Source organism: Oncorhynchus masou, chromosome 24, assembly GCF_036934945.1.
Source record: "Oncorhynchus masou masou isolate Uvic2021 chromosome 24, UVic_Omas_1.1, whole genome shotgun sequence".
NCBI classification, from domain to species: Eukaryota; Metazoa; Chordata; class Actinopteri; order Salmoniformes; family Salmonidae; genus Oncorhynchus; species Oncorhynchus masou.
The window spans coordinates 51,348,046-51,367,495 of NC_088235.1; the positions used below are offsets into that span (position 1 = coordinate 51,348,046).

The 19,450-nt window shown below is 44.1% G+C and overlaps 1 protein-coding gene across 1 annotated transcript in view; it reads right to left on the minus strand.

Moving 5' to 3' along the window:
* The window catches only part of LOC135512310 (disintegrin and metalloproteinase domain-containing protein 12-like), a 149,201-nt gene that overhangs the window by 124,631 nt on the left and 5,120 nt on the right, over positions 1 to 19,450 (minus strand). The window contains exon 2 of the mRNA XM_064934213.1: positions 2,476 to 2,597. Coding sequence (XP_064790285.1) covers positions 2,476 to 2,597 — 122 coding nt within the window. The remainder of the gene's footprint in view (positions 1 to 2,475; positions 2,598 to 19,450) is intronic.

Genomic DNA, 19,450 nt, shown 5'->3' on the forward strand with positions numbered 1-19,450 from the left:
ATTACTAATGGTCCATCCCAGGATGACCCGGTCATAGACTCTTCTGCTAGTACCGTTCATAATTTCCCTTAGGTAAAAAACTTGGACTCAATTTTTCAAGAGATTAACAGTAATGAAAAAAAAAACGATCTAATGTTGAACAGTAAATAAAACATTACCCCTTAGGTCTATAGCAATAATCCATGTCAGGTTTATGTTAGTCAGAAATCAACAGCAAAAGCAAAAATCTGTTTTTGCAGAGCAAGCAGTGTTTTTCCTTGAGTGCAAGAACAACATTTTTGAGGATTGTCTGCATATTTCAGTGCTGACTGACACCAATTTCCCCAGAACTCCCGCCTTTTCAGCACTCATGATTTATGACCAAACTGGCCCATGGGAAAAGGCTGGGGATCTCGGTCTGTTGGACAGTTTATGAGAGGCTACCAGATACTGTGTAACACACACACACACACACACACACACTTATTATTATTTTCTTTTATTTCAACTTTATTTAACTGTAGGGATGGAAAACCTGCTACGGAAAATCTGTATGGGTTTATGTCCATGCTTCATGTTGTCATTATAACTATATTACTACACATGTAGAAGCAGGTACACAGACAAGCAGGAGGGCATTTTGATTGCATCTTGACTTAGTCGGTGGAAACACTGTCTTAAACCCCACGGATTTCACAGAGATAGACACAGATATGCAGGGACCATGGAGACAGGCAGAGATAAAGATAGACAGACAGAGACGGAGTGAACATTTGTCCCAGTCAGATGATACTAAGACAGATGAGACTTGACTCAGGCCTGCTGGGCTCTGTTCAGGTTAGGGCTGTTTCTCTGCCAGAAACCCAGTGGTTTTGACAGTAGGTCCATGGTGGGTCCATTTGTGGTTGGGTATCATCTCTGATAAAATAATAATAAAACTGAGGAATATGTTGGAATGGTCAACATGACTATAAAAGCTGGCTCTCGAACAATACAAATTGACATTGTTGTCAAACTCAATTGATTATGTAGTGTCATGACATTGGAATATCTCTCTAATAAAATCAAATGAACTTTCACCTAAATTCTGTCCTAACTAAATAACTAGAATCTCTTCCTTGTTCCAGACAAAGCTATAACACATTCTGATGCATTACTTTGTCAGCACTCATGACTCCTTCTCATTTCAGAGATGTTGTTGTTTTACTAATACCCTTCCCATTTCATCAAAGTAAAGCTCAAGCTCAGCATTGAGGAAGTGGAGAGAGTGTGGAGTTGAAAGACTAACATAGTATTTCCTCCAGCTAGGAAAAACCTATCCACTCAGGTATAATCTGAGATATAACTCTTGGAAAGAAATGGCTGTTTTAAATATTCTGGGAGTACTCCTCAACAAATTAAGAATAAATTCTTATTTACAATGACAACCTAGGAACAGTGGGTTAACTGCCTTGTTCAGGGGCAGAACAACAGATTTTGACCTTGCCAGCTCAGGGATTCGATCCAACAACGTTTCGGTTACTGGCCCAACACTCTAACCACTAGGCTACCTGACGCTCCATGCCTGAAGCCCATTCAATTTCAGGCATGGGGCGGCAGGTAGCCAAGTGGTTAGCGCGTTGGGCCAGTAACCAAAACGTTGGTGGCTGGAATCCCCGAGCTGGCAAGGTCAAAATCTGTTGTTCTGCCCCTGAACAAGGCAGTTAACCCACTGTTCCTAGGTCATCATTGTAAATAAGAATTTGTTCTTAACTGACTTGCCTAGTTAAATAAAGGTAAAAAAAATATATAGAAAAAATTACACATGCTTCATAGAAAGAACCTCTATTATGTCTTATAAATCCTTGCTGTGCTGACAGTTCTGGTATGTCAAGGATGACAAGTGTTAGGGAGCATTTGCTAGCCTTCCACAACTAAGCTCATCGGTCCAATACATTTTAGCACAATGGTTAGACGGTTTCAAATCCGGTTGCTACCTGACTTTGCTACAACACCAGACAGTCTAGTTTTCTCCTATCCCCCAAACCATCTCAAAATGTTGCTTTCGTGGACTGCTTATTTGTAGAGTATAGGAAGCTGGCAAGTTGGGGGAATAATTTCATAGTGTGTGGAGCCTCCGGGTTTAGCTCATACGAAACAAACAACAGAGGGGCCATTTAACACCGTGGGGAGTGAGCTTTCAGCAACAACCACAAAGGGGAATCAGCTGAGGATAAACAGAGATGGGGATTTATTATGGGCTCATGACTGGAACAACAGAAGAGACCAGAGGCAGTCCGGCAGGCAGGCTGACATCTATGGTTGGCTGAGTTATGAGCAGCATATTAACATTAATCTGTCGTTCTGCCCCTGAACAAGGCAGTTAACCCACTGTTCCTAGCCCGTCATTGAAAGTAAGAATATCTTCTTAACTGACTTGCCGAATTAAATACAAATTAAATAAAAAATTTAAAAAATTAACCAGGGCCGCTAAAAGGCCGCTTTATGAATATTTACCCTGGACGTGAGCTGGCTGAGTGGTTTGCGCTCCGGCCCTTCCAGCAGGAAAGGTACCGTGGTGTCATAGCGTTGGGGCTCAGGGACGGCACTGTGCAGCACACTCTGGCTCAAGCTGTTGCCTGTTAAAAGATCAATAGCAGTGATTAGTGATATAATCAATGGAAGTGATTTGAACTGAGTGGGTATGAGTAGTTGGATACTGATGTCCATCTGGTCTCTGTTAAGTAGACACTTGACCTGAGGTGACCTGACTGAGAGAATGTATATTAATGTATAATGAGAATTACATAACCCCTTACTTCACTGGTCGTGGCAGCAGTCAACCATGAGATTATGGAGAATGACATAACATTGTTATCAGACATTAAATGTTAAACAGTCTTTTGAACATGTGATTGTTTCATGATTTAGCTTCAGGCCACCTCAAGTAAAATGTGTTGCTCTATTGTTTACATGACTTTGAATTCATTAAACACTAAATGTCCCATTTATGTAAAGGTTGTAAGTCACTTGAGTGAACCAAACTGATCTACAGCAGTTAAAAACACTATTACACGCATCATTTTTTTAAACACTGCAACGTCTGCTTCCAACTCATACCCTCAAACACGTAGATCACCTGAAAGCGGCTCACTTTCCAGCCCGCTTTCTAGCTCACGCTCTCAAACACCGAGATCCCATGAACGCAGCTCACTCTCCTTTCGGAGCTGTGTTTTTCCTGCGATTTACTCAAGTTTATGATAGTATTTACCTGCCTCACTAACGATGCCTTTGCCTGCCTGTACCTTAGCCTATCGGATTTCCTGTTATCTACCTATTGCCTGATCTTCCGGACTATGTTGCTAGCCTTTTCCCTGCCTGTACTGTTTCCCTTTTTAACCCCCTGTGTATGACCTTCTGTCTGTCCCTGGACTCAGCTACCTGCCTCCTCCTGTGGTCCTTCACAAGAAACAGCTGCTGTGTCCTCCGCTTAAAACCAGCTCTCTGTCTCCCCGTGTGTTCATTACAGAATACCTCACCAAACAAAAAACGACAGATGGATTCAGCGGAGCTGCAGCTACGTCTGGCCCGAAAGGAGTAACGAATCATTGAACTCCGTGACCTCCTTTGCCAGTCCATTCCTGCTTCACCAATATCAGGTACCACTGCCTCCTCTTGTACACCTCCCCCATATCCATGCCTAATAAATACGACGAATAAATGCTTATTTTCCCCAGTGTATTTATCCCTGTGTTTCCGGTCTTTCTGCGCCAGTTCGTCTTGTATGTTTAGACAAGTCAACCCTCGAGTTTCTCCCATACTCCTTTTACTACTCTCCTTTTTCTAGTCCTCCCTGTTTTGACCCTTGCCTGTTTCTGGACTCTGTACTCGCCTGCCTGACCATTCTGCCTGCCTTGACCACGAGCCTGTCTGCCTCTCTGTACCTCCTGGACTCTGATCTGGTTATGACCTTTTTGCCTGTCCATGACCATTCTTAAGTATACCCCTTTGGATTATTAAACATTGTAAGACTCCAACCATCTGCCTCCTGTGTGTGCATCTGGGTCTCGCCTTGTGCCTTGATAGTACGAACTGGCCATGACAGACTTGGACCAGCTCCAGCACGCTGTCTACTTGCAAGGAGCCACCATTAGGAGACATGGGGAGTTGGTACAGGGCCTTTTGGAAGGGCTCAGGTTCTTGACGGAACACCACAACCATGGGTTAAAGGCTATTATGGAGCAAATCAGGGAGTTAGCTCAGAGGCTGCCTGCCTCCTCCGAAAAACTCCAATCACCCAGTAATCCCCCCCCCCCCATCTATGGTGAGTTTGTACAGCCTATCCCGGCTCCCCGAGAACCCGCTTACCACCTCCGGCACGATATTCGGGGAATCCTGGTACCTGCCGGGGTTTTCTGACTCAGTGCTCGCTTATTTTTGTTTCCTTCAGACAGATCGAAGATAGAGTATATTATTCACTAATGTCGGGAAGGGCACTCTCCTGGGCTAAGGCAGTTAGGGAGCTACAATCTGCCATTTGTGGTCATCTGGAAGAATTCATGGCATAAGTGAGAAAGGTATTTGAGTTTCTGGGAGAAAGGAGGACAGCAAACTGCTTGACTTACGTCAAAACTTCTGTAGTGTGGAAGACTACGCGGTTGATTTCCGCACGTTGGCCACCGAGAGTGTCTGGAATCTGGAGTCTCTTTTCAATACTTTTTTGCACAGATTATCTGAGGAGGTAAAGGACGAGCTAGCTGCTCGGGAATTGCCGATGGATCTCGACTCCCTTATCACCCTTACCATTAAAATGAATGGATGCCTAAGGGTACGCAAGAGTGAGAGGAGGTCTGGTCTCAGGCACACTCGTGCATGAGTCGACATAACCTGAAAGGTCGCTCAGCAAGGAAGAACCACTGCTCAAAAACTGCCATAAAAAAGCCAGACTACAGTTTGCAACTGCACATGGGGACAAATATGGTACTTTTTGGAGAAATGTCCTCTGGTCTGATGAATCAAAAATAGAACTGTTTGGCTATAATGACCATCGCTTTGTTCGGAGGAAATAGGGGGAGGCTTGCAAGCCAAAGAACACCATCCCAACTGTGAAGCACTGGGGTGGCAGCATCATGTTGTATCATGGTGCTTTGCTGCAAGAGGGACTGGTGCACTTCACAAAATGTACATTAACATGAAATTCGATAGGCCATCTACCTATTGCCTGACTGGACTATGTTACTAGCCTTTTCCCAGCCTGTACTGTTGCCCTTTTGGACCCCCTGTGTATGACCTTCTGCCTGCCCCTGGACTCAGTTACCTGCCTCCTCCTGTGGTGCTTCGCAAGAACAACCTGCTGCGCACTGCGCTTGAAACCAGCCCCGTCTCCCCTCGTGTTCATTATAAACACACAATATGGGTTTCACACAAAGGTAGCCCTCAGACAGCAAAGTACTATAGACATATTGGCTTTGGAAACCAACAGTATTGCTTTTCCAAACACAGTGCAAGCTCTCACTTATTCGACTGTAAAACAGTGGTGTCCCCAAAGGGTCTCTGTTCTGCAGTAAGACCACAGACACAACATCAATAATGGATGCTTTAACACAGCTCATCAGGAACACAGCTTTAACAATATATCTCGACACCACTGCTGCACAAACCAACCTACTGCTGTGCTGCGTATTAAATCAATTTCTCTGTTATACAGTCAATCGATGAGGCTCTTTTCCCCCCAATTTGTTGTTCTAGTGTAAATCTATTTTCACATTAAAAGCAACTTATTTACCCTCCTTGTAAGGTGAATTCACCGGAGGTTATACGAGCTAGACACAGGAAGCTGTCCATTTGAGTATTTATATACAAGCAGACAGTGTTTATGTATGTATGTATGTATGTATGTATGTATGTATGTATGTATGTATGTATGTATGTATGTACTTGTCAAAAGTTGACACACCTATTCATTCAAGTTTTTATTTATTTCTACATTGTAGAATAACAGTGAAGACATCAAAACTATAAAACAACATATGGAATCATGTAGTAACCCAAACAGTTGTTAAAAAAATCAAATATATTTATATTAGAAATTCTTCAAAATAACCACCCTTTGCTGTGATGACAGCTTTGCACAATTCATGAGGTAGTCACCTGGAATGCATTTCAATTAACAGGTGTGCCTTGTTAAAAGTTAATTTGTGGATTTTCTTTCCTTAATGCGTTTGAGCCAATCAGTTGTGTTGTGACAAGGGACTAGAGGTCGACCGATTAATCGGAATGGCCGATTTAAATCAGGACTGATTTCAAGTTTTCATAACAATCGGTAATCTTAATTTTTTCTTCATTTTTGGACACCGATTGTGGCCGATTACATTGCACTCCACGAGGAGACTGCGTGGCAGACTGATTACCTGTTGCTAGCTAGCATTAAACTTATCTTGTAAAAAACAATCAATCTTAACAATCACTAGTTAACTACACATGGTTGATGATGTTACTAGTTTATCTAGCTTGTCCTGCGTTGCATATAATCAATATAACTTCTCATCGAATCACAGCCTACTTCTCCAGACGGGTGATGATTTAATAACAAGCGTATTCACGAAAAAAAAGCACTGTCGTTGCACCAATGTGTACCTAACCATAAGCATGAATGCATTTTTAAAAAATCAATACACAAGTATATATTTTTAAAACCTGCAAATGTAGTTAATATTGCCTGATAACATGAATTTCTTTTAACTAGGGAAATTGTGTCACTTCTCCTGTGTTCCGAATCAGGGTATATGCAGCAGTTTGGGCAGTTTGGCCAAGACCATTACTTCCTAACAAAGACCGTAATTCATTTGCCAGAATTGTACATAATCATGACATAACATTCAAGGTTGTGCAATGTAACAGCAATATTTAGATTTAGTGATGCCACCCGTTAGAAAAAATACAATTGGTGACGTCAAAATCAAATCAAATCAAATTTAATTTGTCACATACACATGGTTAGCAGATGTTAATGCGAGTGTAGCGAAATGCTTGTGCTTCTAGTTCCGACAATGCAGTAATAACCAACAAGTAATCTAACTAACAATTCCAAAACTACTGTCTTATACACAGTGTAAGGGGATAAAGAATATGTACATAAGGATATATGAATGAGTGATGGTACAGAGCAGCATAGGCAAGATACAGTAGATGGTATCGAGTACAGTATATACATATGAGATGAGTATGTAAACAAAGTGGCATAGTTAAAGTGGCTAGTGATACATGTATTACATAAGGATGCAGTCGATGATATAGAGTACAGTATATATGTATGCATATGAGATGAATAATGTAGGGTAAGTAACATTATATAAGGTAGCATTGTTTAAAGTGGCTAGTGATATATTTACATCATTTCCCATCAATTCCCATTATTAAAGTGGCTGGAGTTGAGTCAGTGTCAGTGTGTTGGCAGCAGCCACTCAATGTTAGTGGTGGCTGTTTAACAGTCTGATGGCCTTGAGATAGAAGCTGTTTTTCAGTCTCTCGGTCCCAGCTTTGATGCACCTGTACTGACCTCGCCTTCTGGATGATAGCGGGGTGAACAGGCAGTGGCTCGAGTGGTTGATGTCCTTGATGATCTTTATGGCCTTCCTGTAACATCGGTTGGTGTAGGTGTCCTGGAGGGCAGGTAGTTTGCCCCCGGTGATGCGTTGTGCAGACCTCACTACCCTCTGGAGAGCCTTACGGTTGTGGGCGGAGCAGTTGTCGTACCAGGCGGTGATACAGCCCGCCAGGATGCTCTCGATTGTGCATCTGTAGAAGTTTGTGAGTGCTTTTGGTGACAAGCCAAATTTCTTCAGCCTCCTGAGGTTGAAGAGGCGCTGCTGCGCCTTCTTCACGATGCTGTCTGTGTAAGTGGACCAATTCAGTTTGTCTGTGATGTGTATGCCGAGGAACTTAAAACGTTCTACCCTCTCCACTACTGTTCCATCGATGTGGATAGGGGGGTGTTCCCTCTGCTGTTTCCTGAAGTCCACAATCATCTCCTTAGTTTTGTTGACGTTGAGTGTGAGGTTATTTTCCTGACACCACACTCCGAGGGCCCTCACCTCCTCCCTGTAGGCCGTCTCGTCGTTGTTGGTAATCAAGCCTACCACTGTTGTGTCGTCCGCAAACTTGATGATTGAGTTGGAGGCGTGCGTGGCCACGCAGTCGTGGGTGAACAGGGAGTACAGGAGAGGGCTCAGAACGCACCCTTGTGGGGCCCCAGTATTGAGGATCAGCGGGGAGGAGATGTTGTTACCTACCCTCACCACCTGGGGGCGGCCCGTCAGGAAGTCCAGTACCCAGTTGCACAGGGCGGGGTCGAGACCCAGGGTCTCGAGCTTGATGACAAGCTTGGAGGGTACTATGGTGTTGAATGCCGAGCTGTAGTCGATGAACAGCATTCTCACATAGGTATTCCTCTTGTCCAGATGGGTTAGGGCAGTGTGCAGTGTGGTTGAGATTGCATCGTCTGTGGACCTATTTGGGCGGTAAGCAAATTGGAGTGGGTCTAGGGTGTCAGGTAGGGTGGAGGTGATATGGTCCTTGACTAGTCTCTCAAAGCACTATATGATGACGGAAGTGAGTGCTACGGGACGGTAGTCGTTTAGCTCAGTTACCTTAGCTTTCTTGGGAACAGGAACAATGGTGGCCCTCTTGAAGCATGTGGGAACAGCAGACTGGTATAGGGATTGATTGAATATGTCCGTAAACACACCAGCCAGCTGGTCTGCGCATGCTCTGAGGGCGCGGCTGGGGATGCCGTCTGGGCCTGCAGCCTTGCGAGGGTTAACACGTTTAAATGTTTTACTCACCTCGGCTGCAGTGGAGGAGAGACCGCATGTTTCCGTTGCAGGCCGTGTCAGTGGCACTGTATTGTCCTCAAAGTGGGCAAAAAAGTTATTTTGTCTGCCTGGGAGCAAGACATCCTGGTCCGTGACTGGGCTGGATTTCTTCCTGTAGTCCGTGATTGACTGTAGACCCTGCCACATGCCTCTTGTGTCTGAGCCGTTGAATTGAGATTCTACTTTGTCTCTGTACTGACGCTTAGCTTGTTTGATAGCCTTGCAGAGGGAATAGCTGCACTGTTTGTATTCGGTCATGTTACCAGACACCTTGCCCTGATTAAAAGCAGTGGTTCGCGCTTTCAGTTTCACGCAAATGCTGCCATCAATCCACGGTTTCTGGTTAGGGAATGTTTTAATCGTTGCTATGGGAACGACATCTTCAACGCACGTTCTAATGAACTCGCACACCGAATCAGCGTATTCGTCAATGTTGTTATCTGACGCAATACGAAACATGTCCCAGTCCACGTGATGGAAGCACCCCAGCACCTCACTCGCTCTGAGACCTCGAAGTAGTTGTTCCCCTTGCTCTGCAAGGGCCGCGGCTTTTCTGGAGCGATGGGTAACGATACTTCGAGGAGTGGCTGTTGTCAATGTATCCCTTGTTTGAGCCCAGGTAGGGGCGAGGAGAGGGACGGAAGCTATACTGTTACACTGGCAATACTATAGTGCCTATAAGAACATCCAGTAGTCAAAGGTATATGAAATACAAATAGTATAGAGAGAAATAGCCATATAATTCCTATAATAACTACGACCTAAATCTTCTTACCTGGGAATATTGAAGACTCATGTTAAAAGGAACCACCAGCTTTCATATGTTCGCACTTCAGATTGCAGCCTTAATAAATGCTTAATAAATGCTTCGGAGAGTTCAGTTCAGTAACAGACACAACGCAACATCAACTGTTCAGAGGAGACTGCATGAATCAGGCCTTCATGGTCAAATTCCTGCAAAGAAACCACTACTAAATGACAGCAATAATATGAAGAGACTTGCTTGGGCCAAGAAACACGAGCAATGGACACAAGACTGGTGGAAACCTGTCCTTATGTCTGATGAGTCCAAATTTGAGATTTTTTGGTTCCAACCGCTGTGTCTTTGAGAGACGCAGAGTAGGTGAACGGAGGATCTCTGCATGTGTGGATCCCACACTGAAGCATAGAAGAGGAGGTGTGATGGTGTGGGGGTGCTTTGCTCGTGACACTGTCTGTGATTTATTTAGAATTCAAGGCAGACTTAACCAGCACGTCTACCACAACATTCTGCAGCGATACGCCACCCCATCTGGTTTGCGCTTAGTGGGACTATAATTTGTTTTTATACAGGACAATAACCCAAAACACACCTCCAGACTGTGTAAGAGCTATTTAACCAAGAAGAAGAGTGATAGAGTGCTGCGTCCGATGCCCTGGCCTCCACAATCACCCGACCTCAACCCAATTGAGATGGTTTGGGATGAGTTGGACTGCAGAGTGAAGGAAAAGCAGCCAACAAGTGTTCAGCATATGTGGAAACTCCTTCAAGACTGTTGGAAAAGCATTCCAGGTGAAGCTGGGTGAGAGAATGCCAAGAGTGTGCAAAGCTGTCATCAGCTTTCACCCAAGACACAGGGTGGCTACTTTGAAGAATCTATAGTCGTGGCCAAAATGATTGTGAATGACACAAATATACATTTTCACAAAGTCTGCTGCTTCAGTTTGTATGATGGCAATTTACATATACTCCAGAAGGTTATGAATAGTGATCAGATGAATTGCAATTAATGGTAAAGTCCCTCTTTGCCATGCAAATGAATTGAATCCCCCAAAAACATTTTGACTGCATTTCAGCCCTGCCACAAAAGGACCAGCTGACATCATGTCAGTGATTCTCTCGTTAACACAGGTGTGAATGTTGATGAGGACAAGGCTGGAGATCACTCTGTCATGCTGATTGAGTTCGAATAACAGATTGGAAGCTTCTAAAGGAGGGTGGTGCTTGGAATCATTGTTCTTCCTCTGTTAACCATGGTTACCTGCAAGGAAACACATGCCGTCATCATTGCTTTCAACAAAAAGGGCTTCACAAGCAAGGATAATGCCAGTAAGATTGTGCCTAAATCAACCATATATCAGATCATCAAGAACTTCAAGGAGAGCGGTTCAAATGTTGCGAAGAAGGCTTCAGGACGCCCAAGAAAGTCCAACAAGCGCCAGGACTGTCTCCTAAAGTTGATTCAGCTGTGGGATCAGGGCACCACCAGTACAGAGCTTGCTCAGGAATGGCAGGAGGCAGTCTTGAGTGCATCTGCACACACAGTGAGGCGAAGACTTTAGGAGGATAGCCTGGTGTCAAGAAGGGCAGCAAAGAAGCCAATTCTCTCCAGAAAAAAAACATCAGGGACAGACTGATATTCTGCAAAAGGTACAGGGATTGGACTGCTGAGGACTGGGGTAAAGTCATTTTCTCTGATGAATCCCCTTTCCTATTGTTTGGGGCATCCGGAAAAAAGCTTGTCCGGAGAAGACAAGGTGAGCAGACCATCAGTCCTGTGTCATGCCAACAGTAAAGCATCCTGAGATCTTTCATGTGTGGGGTTGCTTCTCGGCCAAGGGAGTGGGCTCACTCACAATTTTTACTAAGAACACTGCCATGAATAAAGACTGGTACCAACACATCCTCCGAGAGAAACCTCTCCCAACCATCCAGAAACAGTTTGCTAACGAACTATGCCTTTTGCAGCATGATGGAGCACCTTGCCATAAGGCAAAATTGATAACTAAGTGACTCGGGGAACAAAACATCGATATTTTGGGTCTATGGCCAGGAAACTCCCCACACCTTAATCCCATTGAGAACTTGTGGTCAATCCTCAAGGGATGGGTGGACAAACAAAAACCCACAAATTCTGACAAAATCCAAGCATTGATTTTGCAAGAATGGGCTGCCATCAGTCAGGATGTGGCCTAGAAGTTAATTGACAGCATGCCAGGGCAGATTGCAGAGGTCTTGACTCTTTGCATCAACTCATGTAACTGTCCATAACAGCATTTGACACTTATGAAATGCTTGTAATTATACTTCAGTATTCCATAGTAACATCTGCCAAATATATCTAAAGATACTGAAGCAGTAAACCTTGTGGAAATTAATATTTGTGTCATTCTCAAAACATTTGGCCATGACTGTAAAATCTAAAACATATTTTTGGTTACTAAACATATTTTTGGTTTTTGGTTACTAAATGATTCCATATGTGTTATTTCATAATTTTGAGGTCTTCACTATTATTCTACAATGTAGAAAATAGTAAAAATAAAGACAATCCTTTGAATGAGTAGGTGTGTCCAAACGTTTGACTAGTTTCCAGCTACAATAGTCAAATCAAATCAAAGTGTATTTGTCACGTGCGCCGAAGACAACAGGTGTAGTAGACCTTACAGTGAAATGCTTACTTATAGGCTCTAACCAATAGTGCAAAAAAGGTGTTAGGTGAACAATAGGCAAGTAAAGAAATAAAACAACAGTAAAAAAACAGGCTATATACAGTAGCGAGGCTATAAAAGTAGCAGGGCTACATACAGACACCGGTGAGACAGGCTGATTGAGGTAGTATGTACATTTAGATATGGTTAAAGTGACTATGCATATATGATGAACAGAGAGTAGCAGTAGCGTAAATGAGGGGTTGGCGGGTGGTGGGTGGTGGGACACAATGCAGATAGCCAGGTTAGCCAATGTGCGGGAGCACTGGTTGGTCGGCCCAATTGCGGTAGTATGTACATGAATGTATAGATAAAATACTATGAATATATGATAAACAGAGTGTAGCAGCAGCATAAAAATAGGGGTTGGGGGGGCACACAATGCAAATAGTCCGGGTAAATATTTGAATACCTGTTCAGGAGTCTTATGGCTTGGGGGTAAAAACTGTTGAGAAGCCTTTTTGTCCTAGACTTGGCACTCCGGTACCACTTGCCATGCGGTAGTAGAGAGAATAGTCTATGACTGGGGTGGCTTGGGTCCTGTATGGCAAGCAGCTTGGCCCCAGTGATGTACTGGGCTGTACGCACTACCCTCTGTAGTGCCTTGCGGTCAGAGGCCGAGCAATTGCCGTACAAGGCAGTGATGCAACTGGTCAGGACGCTCTCAATGTTGCAGCTGTAGAAACTTTTGAGGATCTCAGGACCCATGGCAAATCTTTTTAGATTCCTGAGGGGGGAAAGGCTTTGTCGTGCCCTCTTCACGACTGTCTTGGTGTGTTTGGACCAGTCTAGTTTGTTGTTGATGTGGACACCAAGGAACTTGAAGCTCTCAACCTCCTCCATTACAGCCCAGTCGATGAGAATGGGGGAGTGCTCGGTCCTCCTTTTCCTGTAGTCTCCTTAGTCTTGGCTACGTTGAGGGATAGGTTGTTATTCTGGCACCACACGGCCAGGTCTCCGACCTCCTCCCTATAGGCTGTCTGCAAACTTAATGATGGTGTTGGAGTCGTGCCTGGCCATGCAGTCGTGGGTGAACAGGGAGTACAGGAGGGGACTGAGCACGCACCTCTGTGGAGCTCCAGTGTTAGGATCAATGTCTACACTGTCTACACTGTATTTCTGATCAATTTGATGTTATTTTAAATGGACCAAAAATGTGCTTTTCTTTAAAAAACAAGCACATTTCTAAGTGACCCCAAACTTTTGAACAGTAGTGTATATACAGTATGGTACACTGTATACTGTGTGACTGACTTCAAGCTGAGCGTGGGAAAGATATGGAACCCCCTTCAGTTTGTCAGTATCTCTCTCCATGCTCCCCCTCCTCGCCTCTCCTCGATCATTGTGGTCATCTGAGGTCCACACTGAGCATGCTCAGATTATAGCAGGCCCAGTGGGAATCCTGTGTGTCCAAGAAGGAACTTAAGGGAACGCTGGCCCCTGGGAAGGTGGAGGGAGGAACAGAGGGAGGGAGTGAGGGAGAACTAAGGAGTGGTGATAAAGCCCTGCTATCACCAATGAGAGGCTCTGGGAACCACAACTCTACCAGTAAACACAGGGAGTCTGTTGTTCTCTTCATGTTCTCTGAGCTCTACTGCTATGCATTAGGGGGGCTTTGGTTTTCTGTCTGGAAATGCCACCGGGAGACTGGATCATGGTGTGTGTGTGAGAAAGAAGTCTGAGAACTCAGGGCCTACAGCAGGGAACTACAGTGTCTATTTTCCCTACCATCTCAGCTGGAGATCTCATCACTCTCTGTCACTTTCTCTTGCTCTGGTTAATGGGACTGGGACTCTTTGAAGAGTCATCAAACAAACTGTCAATAGACTGTGCTCCCAGCATGGCCCAAACTCCATTTATCCACTGTGGTTCATATCCTAACAAAATGAGACCTGGTGCGTGAAAACCGCGACGGCCAGTGTTTAACAGTGGCCACAGTCTGCGGCTAGAGTGCAATTTTAAAAGAAGACTATAAAAGTAAGTCAAGCAGATGTCTTTTAATAAAGGTTTCAACACTAGCTCTAAACTCTGTTCCCCATCTTTATTCATGTGGTCCCTCTGATCTTACACACTGAAACGCTTGTTTATTATTTGTTGTTAATATAGAGACGGATGAGAGGTCGTCAATGTGTGTGTGTCTATGTGGTTGTGCATGCGTGTGGGAGGGTGCATGCAACGTCTATCATCTCTCCGTCAACAGTACTCTGTATTCAGGGAAAATGTTGACATGCATGATCATTCTCATATGCTTGATCTCCCCTGGGAACACGTAGAATTATAAATAAAACCCTACGTTCCCATATGTTTTCTGGTGAGAACGTTGGTATGCCAACCACAGTCCAATTCCCATACTCCTTGGCACAAAGAAAAATCAGTTGCTGACTACATTCAAAAACCAAGTCTGCCTGGCAGCAGCCCTATTATACGCACACGAAAATAATAAGTAAATACAGTGGGGCAAAAAAGTATTTAGTCAGCCACCAATTGTGCAAGTTCTCCCACTTAAAAATATGAGAGAGGCCTGTAATTTTCATCATAGGTACACTTCAACTATAACAGACAAAATGAGAGAAAAAAATCCAGAAAATCACATTGTAGGATTTTTAATGAATTTATTTGCAAATTATGGTGGAAAATAAGTATTTGGTCACCTACAAACAAGCAAGATTTCTGGCTCTCACAGACCTGTAACTTCTTCTTTAAGAGGCTCCTCTGTCTTCCACTCGTTACCTGTATTAATGGCACCTGTTTGAACTTGTTATCAGTATAAAAGACACCTGTCCACAACCTCAAACAGTCACACTCAAAACTCCACTATGGCCAAGACCAAAGAGCTGTCAAAGGACACCAGAAACAAAATTGTAGACCTGCACCAGGCTGGGGAGACTGAATCTGCAATAGGTAAGCAGCTTGGTTTGAAGAAATCAACAGTGGGAGCAATTATTAGGAAATGGAAGACATACAAGACCACTGATTATCTCCCTTGATCTGGGGCTCTACGCAAGATCTCACCCTGTGGGGTCAAAATGATCACAAGAACGGTGAGCAAAAATCCCAGAACCACACAGGGGGACCTAGTGAATGACCTGCAGAGAGCTGGGACCAAAGTAACAAAGCCTACCATCAGTAACACACTAGGGACTCAAATCCTGCAGTGCCAGACGTGTCCCCCTGCTTAAGCCAGTACATGTCCAGGCCCGTCTGAAGTTTGCTAGAGAGCATTTGGATGATCCAGAAGAAGATTGGGAGAATGTCATATGGTCAGATGAAACCAAAATATAACTTTTTGGTAAAAACTCAACTCGTCGTGTTTGGAGGACAAAGAATGCTGAGTTGCATCCAAAGAACACCATACCTACTGTGAAGCATGGGGGTGGAAACATCATGCTTTGGGGCTGTTTTTCTGCAAAGGGACCAGGACGACTGATCCATGTAAAGGAAAGAATGAATGGGGCCATGTATTGTGAGATTTTGAGTGAAAACCTCCTTCCATCAGCAAGGGCATTGAAGATGAAACGTGGCTGGGTCTTTCAGCATGACAATGATCCCGAACACATCACCTGGGCAACGAAGGAGTGGCTTCGTAAGAAGCATTTCAAGGTCCCCATAGAAAATCTTTGGAGGGAGTTGAAAGTCCGTGTTGCCCAGCAACAGCCCCAAAACATCACTGCTCTAGAGGAGATCTGCATGGAGGAATGGGCCAAAATACCTGCAACAGTGTGTGAAAACCTTGTGAAGACTTACAGAAAACGTTTGACCTCTGTCATTGCCAACAAAGGGTATATAACAAAGTATTGAGATAAACTTTTGTTATTGACCAAATACTTATTTTCCACCATGTTTTGCAAATAAATTAATTAAAAATCCTACAATGTGATTTTCTGGATTTTTTTTCCTTCTCATTTTGTCTGTCATAGTTGAAGTGTACCTATGATGAAAATTACAGGCCTCTCATCTTTTTAAGTGGGAGAACTTGCACAATTGGTGGCTGACTAAATACTTTTTTGCCCCACTGTAAGTATTGTATTACATGGGCTGCTTATGGTTTCTGAATACATTCCCTTTCATTCACACCTGATATGTACAGTATTTTTTACAGTGTTTTAGTCTCTCTTGAGGAACAGAGAGAGAGAGAGAGAGAGAAATATGTTGAGAGATAAAGGGCAGGAGTCAGAACAAGAGAGAACAGAACCGTGGCTTTTTGCCAAGTTGGTTTCATTATCTCCTTAGCCTGTGATCAATGTCATATTACCCACAGTGCATCGAGGTGTTTCCTTGAGTACATCTCCCTAGCGGTACACTCTTCTACTTAAAGAACGTCAACAACCACCATACTATATTTTGATCTAGATAGAAAGCATATTGCCATTTTATTTGAAGGTTGAAGGTTGAGAGAGTGAGGGGAGCTACAAACATTTCAGATATTCAATTACCGATTACATCAATCTAACTTCAATGATTTTTGAATGAAGAACTATCTACTGATGTCAATAGGGCTGCACCCATTCTGTTAGCACTAACAAAGGCCAATCAAATCCATTTTGTAGAATGTATCTTTTAACTCCATGCACTTCTAGCAGCAAAGACTTTAATGTCATTTCATCACTCTGAAAGTATAGTACTAAAGTACAAAGGCAGACCCATTTATAAGACACAAGCCTCCTTTGAACGAGCCAGTTATGGTTTTAGGGCTAATGCTACAACATCAAAGAAAAATATTTAACAATTTTCCTTGTTAAAACTTTACTGTATCACTTTGCACACAATAAAAAAAAACAGTTGTTGAAACAAATCCTATTAGAAATCCTACTCTTACACTAATAAAATCTATAGCTAGTGCTAGCTCTCTCCTCTGTGATGTTTATGATCAATCAAATAAAATTATATTGGTCACCTCCTTCCTAAACAACAGGTGCAGATGTGCGTGTGTTATGTGTGTGTGGGCGTATGTAGTGTGTGTGTGTGTGTGTGTGTGTTCATAGAGTCAGTGCAGGAGAGAGTGCAAAAAAGTGTATATGTGTGGGTAGAGTCCAGTGCGTGTGCCTATATGTCAGTGCAAGAGAGTTAGTGCAGAAAAGGGTCAATGCAGGTTATCCGGGTAGCCATTTGATTTGCTACTGAGCAGGCTTGTTTAGTAGTCTTGGGGGTAGAAGCTGTTCAGGTTCCTGTTGATTCCAGACTTGCTACCGCTTGCCGTGTGGAAGCAGAGAGAACAGTTTATGGCTTCTTTGACAATTGTTTCCTCTGACACCGCCTTGTATAGAGGTCCTGCATGGCAGGGAGCTTGGCCACAGGGATGTACTGGGCCGTACTCATCACCCTCTGTAGCTCCGAGTGCCTTGCAGTTACCATACCAAGCGATGATGCAGCCAATCAAGATGCCATCAATGGTGCAGCTGTAGAAGATCTGAGGGCCCATGCCAAATCCTTTCAGCTTCCTGAGGGGGAAGAGGTGCTGTCGTTCCCTCTTCACAACTGTGTGGGTGTGTGTGGACCATGTTCATTGCTTAGTGATGTGGACACAGAGAAAGCTCTAGACCTGTGCAATTACAGCACCATCGCTGGGGCATGCTCGCCCCTCTGTTTCCTGTAGTCCACGATCAGCTTTTTTGTCTTGTTGACATTGAGGGAGAGGTTGTTGCCCTGGCACCACACTGCCAGGTCAGTAATCATTCCTACCACTGTTGGGTCATCAGCAAACGTGGTGATTGTGTTGGAGTTGTGCGTGGCCACGCAGTTGTGGGTCAATGGGGAGTACAGGAGGGAACAAAGCACACCCGAAGGGCCCTCATGTTGCTGGACATCGTGGCATATGTGTTGTTGCATACCCTCACTGCCGGGGGGCACCACTTCAGGAAGTCCAGAATCCATTTGCAGAGGGAGGTGTTCAGTCCCAGGGTCCTGAGCTTGGTGATGAGCTTGGAGGGAACTATAGTTATGAATACTGAGCTGTAGTCAATGAACAGCATTCTTACATAGGTATTATTTTTGTCCACATGAGTGAGGGCAGTGTGGAGTGCAATAGAGATTGCGTCATCTGTGGTTCTGTTGGAGCAGTATGTGAGTTAGAGTGGGTCCAGGGTGTCTGGGATAATAGTGTTGATGTGAGCAATGACCAACCTTTAAAAGCATTTCATGGCTATAGATCTGAGTGCTACGGTGCGATAGTAATTTAGTCATTCCAGAAACAAGTCTTTCACCGTTGCCGCTTGTTATAGACCCCCCTCGGACCCCAGTTGTGCCCTGGACATCATATGTGAATTGATCGCCCCCCATCTATCTTCAGAGTTCATACTGTTAGGTGACCTAAACTGGGACATGCTTAACACCCTGGCCATCCTACAATCTAAGCTAAATGCCCTCAATCTCACACAAATCATCAAGGAACCTACCAGGTAAAACCCCAAATCCGTAACCATGGGCACCCTCTTAGATATCATCCTGACCAACCTTCCCTCTAAATAGACCTCTGCTGTCTTCAACCAGGATCTCAGTGATCACTGCCTCATTGCCTGCGTGCGTACTGGGTCCACGGTCAAACGGCCACCCTTCATCACTATCAAATGCTCCCTAAAACACTTCAGCGAGGAGGCCTTTCTAATTGACCTGGAAGGATATTGACATAATCCTGTCAGTAGAGGATGCCTGGTTGCTCTTCAAAAGTGCTTTCCCCCCATTAAGAAAATGTAGAACTAAGAACAAATATAGCCCCTGGTTCACCCCAGACTTGACTGCCCTTGACCAGCACAAAAACATCCTGTGGCATTCTGCATTAGCAATGAATAGCCTCCGCGATTTGCAACTTTTCAGGGAAGTCAGGAACCAATATACTCAGTCAGTTAGGAAAGCTAAGGCTAGCTTTTTCAAACTGAAATTTGCTTCATGTAGCACTAATTCCAAAAAGTTTTGGGACACTGTAAAGTCCATGGAGAATAAGAGCACCTCCTTCCAGCTGCCCACTGCACTGAGGATAGGAAACACTGTCACCACCGATAAATCTATGATAATCGATCATATCAATTAGCATTTTTCCACGGCTGGCCATGCTTTCCACCTGGCTACCCTGACCCTGGCCAACATCTCAACACCCCCTCCAGCAACTGGATTTCTTAGAACTGTCCGGATTAGTGTACCGCTCCTGGAAAGCA